Consider the following 7,552-nt stretch of genomic DNA (forward strand, 5'->3'; position numbering starts at 1 on the left):
CCCACATGGGTACAATGTGTGAAGCCCATTTCTGGTGTTCCCTGCCATGATATTGCTGGAATATTGCTAAAAGCACCATTAAACCATACTTACTCTTTGACATGCTAGTGGTTAATGCGTTTGTTTGTCACGCTGAAGACCCTGGTTAGATTCCCTGCATTGGTACAAAGTGTTTGGCAATGGTTGTTAAGTGTATCAGAATGGGAGGCTGAGATTGGCTGGCTGATTGTATCATTGTAAGCTAATGGTGGTCATACGATTGACCACTGGTGTGCCTGGTGTGGGCATTGTTATATAGTTCATGCTGCAGTCATATGGCTGGAATATTGCTCAATGCAGCACTAAACAACATGCACTCACTCATTCTTAACCTATTAGGCTGGTTTGTCTGGTCAAGATTTTGTATGAAGCGAGCTCGCTGACTTGGTTGATGCATGTCATCATATCCCAAATTTATATGTCGATGCTCTTGATGTCAATCACTGGATTGTCTTCTCCAGGCTCAAATATTTACAGACAATATTCATACAGCTGGAATATTGCTGAGTGCATTCAACTGACCCACCAACCCGTGAAGATTCCGGGGTAGAATAAGTCTTCAGCAACCCATACTTGCCGTAAAAGGGGACTATGCTTGTCGTAAGAGGCGACTAACGGGATCGGGTGGTCAGGCTCGCTGACTTGGTTTATACATGTCATCGATCCCAATTGTGTGGATCGATGCTCATGATGTCAATCACTGGATTGTCTGGGCCAGACTCGATTATTTTACAGACCGCCGTCATATAGCTGGAATATTGCTGAGTGCGGCTTTAAACAACAAACAAACAACTGACCCACCATGATATGCTGGTAGTTTGAAACAAAACTCACTCACTCACTCACTCTTTCCTCCACAGGTGATTTTCCAGATCACACCACTTAACGTTGAGGAGTGGGTTGCAGTTATGAAGATATCTATACCCGTCATCCTACTGGATGAAACACTCAAGTTCGTCGCCAGAAAATTCGCTGATGGTAAAAACTTCCTATTTGACCTGTATGCGCCAATTCTAATGTGGGCTATTTATATTGGACTCGTAATCATCTGTCCATTATGATGACTGTGTTAGCAGATCTACCGAGGGGCGTGGTGTGAGATGTGCCCGTCGTGAGGTGGGGCGTAGTGTGATTCGCCCGCCCACCCTGAATGCTATTGTTTACCTGGGGTTTGCTTCCTACCCACCCTTGTTCCAAGCTCGAACAACTCTGTAACACTGTGTTCTCTCCCTGCTGTTTGATTGGTTGAGACCCAAATGCAGTTACCATAACAACAAGGGGAATAACTGGCGGGGTATATTTTCAAAAATTTACTTCGTCATTTGACGTAATCCCATTTTATTACAATACTGTGTTTTAAACATTTCATCTTTGTCTAGTTGATGGTAACTGTGTTTCAAGGAGTTGTACATTAGGGGCATGTCTCGATACAGTTAATAATAAAAATACCATTCACAGATATATATTTGAAATTGAAACCTTCATATGCTTTGACTCAATTAGAAAGCATATTTGAGCATCGTCTGGAAACATCACGTACATTCCATATGCAAAATATAAATCATTAATGAAAGACGATGAGAAATCGGGTAAAATGGTTTCACAGGGTCGTATCATTGCATGCCCCGACTGTAGAGCTGTGTTTTTGTTGGAGTGTGGTAGGAATATAGTATAATGATCTGAATGGCTGCCGTGCTCCCTCGCCGCACACAGTGACATCGTGAGGCATCACGCATAGCCATGCCTAAGTCTGCGTGGTGTGGAAGGAATGGCGTTTTTTAGTTGATTTTACTCTTGTATGTAAATTATTCTTTGAGAAAGACTGTACAGTGTACTGTTAACTTCTTGGTACTTGTTATGACCAATTTGTACAAATGAATTCTGGGTAGAGATTGTGATTTTTTAAAGCGTTTATTTGCTCTAACCAAGATGTGTAGAGATTGGTGTGTTTCTTAGTGAACGTGAGAATGGTCTGTTTTGTTCGTCATTGTCATAAGTCTCATCTGTTTGCAATATGTTCATAAACATTCTCATTCAACAAATATACATCTGTGATCGTTAAATGTAAAGATCTTTATTTCTGTATTTCCGAAGTGTCCACATTTCATGTCTACCCATTATACAACTTGGTTGGGGCAGCAAATCTCTGACCACTTCTTCAATTTAGGAGCTCTGATGATGATATATCCGACAAGTTTCCACCCATTGAATCATTTTAGAATATTTTCAAAAGAAAATCAACAATCATTTATAAGAAATAACACCAAAAATTAATGATCAATTTTGTAAGTTTTCATCAGCCATGTTCCATTTTCAAAAATATTTCTGAAGTATTTATTATCCATTTTGATCATTTCACAAAAAGGCTTTTCATACTCGTCATTGTTAGATGTTGGATATATTTTAGGGAATTCTAGACTTGGCAATGTTCATGTTATTCAACTGCTTGATTTATCATCATTGAGACTTGAAGGCTGTGGCAGGGATGAATGTAATGTTGTCTAGATGGTTACCATGGTTATGACACATCATGTATAACACTGGTACGGGGATTTCATCCTTTTCTTTCAAATATCTTTCCAAACTTTGGCCTCCTTCAGTTATGGCAGACTAACAGTGGTAATTAGTAATTGATAAGTATTTAGAATTAAACTATTTTTGCTGTGTAGGTGTGTTTTTACTGCTACCATAAAATGGATTTATCAGGAAGTATTTGAACAGTTTTAAGTGGTACACAGTGATGTTTAGGTCCTTGTCAGGAGATGGTGCCAACAGCAATAGTCATAATAGTAGACACTGCACACTTAACGTGATGAGATCTGTTACAAAACCAAACTTGCTATGCAATACTTTTTATTTTGTCACTCATTTGGGGCACAAATAGATAACAAGTATATAAGGTGAGTCATTATCTGACACAGGTCGAAATTTCCAAAGATCACTTGGTGAGAAATGATTGTCCAAACAATGCGATCCAGTTATCCATTGAGTGTACAAGTTGTATGTTTATTTATTAACCAGATTTTTCTAATGTCAACATGGACAATAATTTCTCATGTGTGCAAGTAAAGAATGACCTCAAGTTGACCTAGTTTCTGCTTGTCCTACTCTCTAACCCAGTCCATATTACCAGCATTTCCGTCTATTTATTTCCGTTACCATGGTTACTCAATATCCCCTGGCATTGAATGCAAATTTCACTGGATGCAAATAATCATGAATTTTGTAAATACTCATTTACCCTATCATACAGAGTATTTAATATATTGTCAGACGAGCTTTAACGCGGGCCTATGACTGTAAATAGCAAGCTAGGACCTAGGATACCATACTTGAAGGTTAAGGGGCCCTGGCCGCCGGATGTTTACCTGCCTCCGCAGCCAACGCTTGTAGTCTCGAACCAGCTGTCTAGTGACTTTGTTTGAGTAGAAACCTTAGATTGCGCTCACGTGCCGTCTTTCTTGCATGAGGAAAGACACCACCTTGTCATAACATGTTGTACAGAAATAAAGACATTCTTTTGACTGGATACTGCATGACGTGTTCGAGTTTGCTCTTTCTCGTTGTGAGAAATTTTTTAACTTTCACGAAAAGTTTAAGTGGCACAAAAACCGTTTGATTTTGGTCGCTTGATTTTGTGTTTTTTCTTGAGTTGTGACATCAGATTCGAAACATTGGAAACAAACTGCGGAAGATGTGCCGATTTCTGCTGTGTCTCTGCTTGGGTTCTCTCTCACTTGTCGGCCATCTTCCAGCAGTTGTTTCTTTTGTGTTGGGCTGATCGCAATTTGCCTTGGGAAGTGATTCCAAAATAAATCACCCGTTTGACCTACCCGTTTGTGAAGTAACCCTGATATGTGAATGCAAGTCACATGATAGACAATAACACGTATGGACTAACCCACATGACTGCTCTGTCTGCGGCCACGTACAGGCTGCCCAATCCAAGACGGCGGCTGCCGCTGAAGTCCTTGTCCTCTTGCAACTAAAGACTTGGCCGTTCCATTCGCACATCTGCACCTGTAGCTACTGCTTCCTACGACTGCTTCCATGTCAAAATATAATATAACACAATCTAGACACAAATCACAGGTTAGTTATTAAATCACATTTTCCAGACATTTTCTTAATTTTTATTGAATACTTACAATCATTTTTTTTTTTAAACAGATCTGACATGTCAGTTTATATTTTACACTTTGTCTTGATAAGTCTATCATGGTTATGATTAGTTTTGCCCATTAACTTTGAAGTTGATTAACTTTGAAGTTGTTTTCTAGAAGTTTTAAGCGGTAGACTAAGTGCATGTCAGTTTCTGTCGATACTTTGTCTAATTTTGGGGTGGATTTGGCATTGGTTTGGCATCTTGCATGGTTGTGTGATTATAGAACCCTTCGGTACTGAAAACCAGTCATCTAGTTTGGAAGAGTATATATATTTGTTATATTTGATATATTTGTGTGACCTCAGTTTTATTCTGAAAATGTTTCAACTGTTCTTTCTATTCTTAATGTTATATATTTCTTTTTGTTGACTGTTAATTACTACTTTGATTATTTAGACTGCATGTTCAAGTCGTCTTTCCCTGCTAATTCTGTTACCTCTGCCGGGCTTTTCAGGATGTGACTAAGTCCTTTTATGTAATTGAAGACTGAATATCAAGGACGAAAATCTAAAATTAATAAAAATTGAAAAATTTGATGATACATTTTGCCCCATTCTCATATTATTCAAACAAAAATTTGGAACACCCTACGTATCTTTAAATTAATGTATTTTTACGGTATATAGAATACTGGCATATTTAAGGACAGGTCACAATTTCGCTCTCCTCATCTTTCCTATGTTCCCCCACCAATCTTTGATAGAACTTCGGGGGGGGGAATTTACAAGTTTTTTTGTTTTCTTTTTTAAATTTTTTTTTTTTATGGTATTGGTTTGAACTATACTGAACGGAAAAAGTTGGATCATGAATATTTTGGTTGATATTTTTATGAAATTGTGCATTCGGTATTAAAAAAAAATGTCCCCAAAAATATTCATGATGCTCTACTTTTTTGGTTCAGTATGCCATTACTTTTTCACGAAAGTGTGGAGATCAGTTGTGTGACATTCGTACCCATGGAGGATCTGTGTTTGCACGGCTGGTTGTCCAAGGCCTGCTTCGGACCGGGTCACGCTACACCAGTCGCCATGGTTATGCTGTGATATTGCTGACCATGGCGTCAAGTCCTTCAACTTAGATTCACTCTAAAATACCACTCAAGACAAATAAGGTTTAAATATGGAAGTGTCGTAGTTAAGTATTTTACACTTTCAAGAATGATGCGAGGATGATACATCAACAGCAGGTACGTTACGTGAACGACAAGTTCATCTAACCCTCGGGACTGGGTGCACACTAATACTCTATTATACATACATAGCCTTACGCAGTATTGCATTTAATCAAATTAAACCTAGAACGGTTAACATCTTCAAAGTTACGCTTTCAACATAATTTTTATAACTCTTGCTAATTTGAACTTTGGTGTTAATGACAGGATTGTGTTATGTTAAAATAAGCAATATTTTTGGCCTCCATTGCCAGTTAGGGTGTCATGCTTTTGCTGATCACTGCTGACATGTCGCTTAGTGTAAATCAAAGGTCAAGGTCATTTCCTGATGGGTCATTCTTTGTCCTCTTTCAGATCTTCCTGGCTTTTTCTGATTGGCTGACGCCAAGATGTGATACTCTCGAGACCATCATGACAGGTCGTGTTGTCCACTCCACACGAGACCAGCAACCTCGTACTTGCACTCTAGCCTGCCGTCTCTTGGCAGATCGCGCTGGAATGCATTGACTTTGTGTGCGCCGCAAATGATTTAGCAAAGTGTGCATTTAATCCGCCAGGTTGGATTGAAACCCATATCATCTTCAATCTCGGCCTGGCGGCAGACTGACGCAAGCTCATAGTTAAAGAACGCGTATCAGTGCGCGTATAAGTGCGTAGTTACAAAAGTGTAGTTATGCATGAACATGGTATGTGTGTTCTCTTGTGGATTTTACTATTTGATTTTACGAACTTCTACATTTCAAATTTTATCTTGAAGGTATTTTTATCTTATATGCGTGAGTATTGCTTGCGAAACATGGACATCTCCAGGTGGGTATGTGGAAGAATTGGAGCCAAGTTCAGTCTTGTGGCGGAGCTCTTAATTCAGCCTCCGCTTTTCCAGTTATGCCGGGTGTCTTTGAGGCAGCTCCACGCAAGCCTTACGTCCCCTACGATTACCGCTAGAGCGGTGCAGCCAGATGGCGGCAGCGATGGACGAATGGAGAAACAGTGCGGGTTGCCGGGTCTCACTGTGGTGGTACAGAGCTATCATGTGATGGAGGATGTCGGGAATACGTACTCTTCCTTTGCTGTTTATGTTCATTTTTCCCAGCGTGCAATTAGTTTGTGGCCTTGACCTTGGCTGTTGGCGCCCTCTGTTGATACTTCTAGCCTACAGTTTAGGAGATCCTGAACTCCTAAGCTTGTATGTTTCTGATTTCGTGTTAAGTAGTAAAGTGTGTGCCTACGAGTGAACTCTTCATCCAAGTATTGAAGATATTATGTGAATAATCGGGACACCTTCTCACTGTATCGGATGTGATGAGCGATGATGCAACGACAGGACTGACTTGTAACTATTATAATTATTATTATCCTATTCTCCTATGATCATGGATGCCTGGCTTGAGTGTGTGTAAAATAGAAGAGATTTATATAATTCTGTCAAGTCTCATTCATCTGCGATCTGACTCACGACTGCCATGTTTATTGGACAGGTGACCTTGGAGACTCCTTGACCTTGGATCATTCTGTGCCACGGGAAGTTTCTGAACCTTTATTCATGCAACTTTGTTACTATTTTGTGTGGTGAAGATTTAATGTTTAGAGGTTAGGGAAGCTTTTGTTCATATTGGCTGTTATTGAGATCATTACATCATGACTGTTTACCACATTGCCAAAGAGTTATCCTCCCTCTTTGCAAAATAGTTCCATACTTCGCGGTACGTTGTACAGACACCAAATTAATATAATCACAAATCTTGGATTGATCAATTTGGAATTTATATAGGGACACATTTAGATCATTAATTTATCTGGGCTAAGGCAACGAATATATACTTGGGTTGACTTGTATCATATTCCCATGAAATGTTACCTCAGATGGAACGTGATTCTGCTGTTTGGGGCCAGGGGGACACCAAAACGTCACACTTATGCAACAATTCTCACTGGGGGAGCTCCAATATTATCCAAGATGGCCGCTAGATGCTCAAGGGAGGCAACTCCAAATCCTAACTGTTGTGATACCAGGTGGTGGAGTGAGACAGACGGACGTTGGGAACCCTTTGGTGAAATCTGCCATGCTATCTACCCTGTAGTGCCCGCCCTGGCCCCACACAGAGGAACAGATTTTATTTTATGTAGATATAATCCTGATTTGTACATTTCCTATAGATTAAAGTATCGGTTTTCTA

At 39.7% G+C, this 7,552-nt stretch overlaps 1 protein-coding gene across 4 annotated transcripts in view; it reads left to right on the forward strand.

Annotated features, from left to right (window-relative positions):
- Nucleotides 1-7,552, forward strand: part of LOC124151016 (calcium-transporting ATPase sarcoplasmic/endoplasmic reticulum type-like) — a 62,155-nt gene extending 54,603 nt beyond the window's left edge. For 2 of the 4 annotated variants that reach the window (XM_046523249.2, XM_046523250.2), the window contains exons 26-27: nt 900-1,017; nt 5,730-7,552. In XM_046523249.2, coding sequence (XP_046379205.1) covers nt 900-1,017; nt 5,730-5,749 — 138 coding nt within the window. In that variant the 3' untranslated portion in view covers nt 5,750-7,552. Of the gene's footprint in view, nt 1-899; nt 3,574-5,729 lie in introns of those variants that run through there. The other 2 variants (XM_046523248.2, XM_046523247.2) reach the window with 2 other exon arrangements.

This window comes from Haliotis rufescens, unplaced genomic scaffold, assembly GCF_023055435.1.
Source record: "Haliotis rufescens isolate VD_foot unplaced genomic scaffold, xgHalRufe1.0.p SCAF_15, whole genome shotgun sequence".
Classification (NCBI taxonomy): domain Eukaryota; kingdom Metazoa; phylum Mollusca; class Gastropoda; order Lepetellida; family Haliotidae; genus Haliotis; species Haliotis rufescens.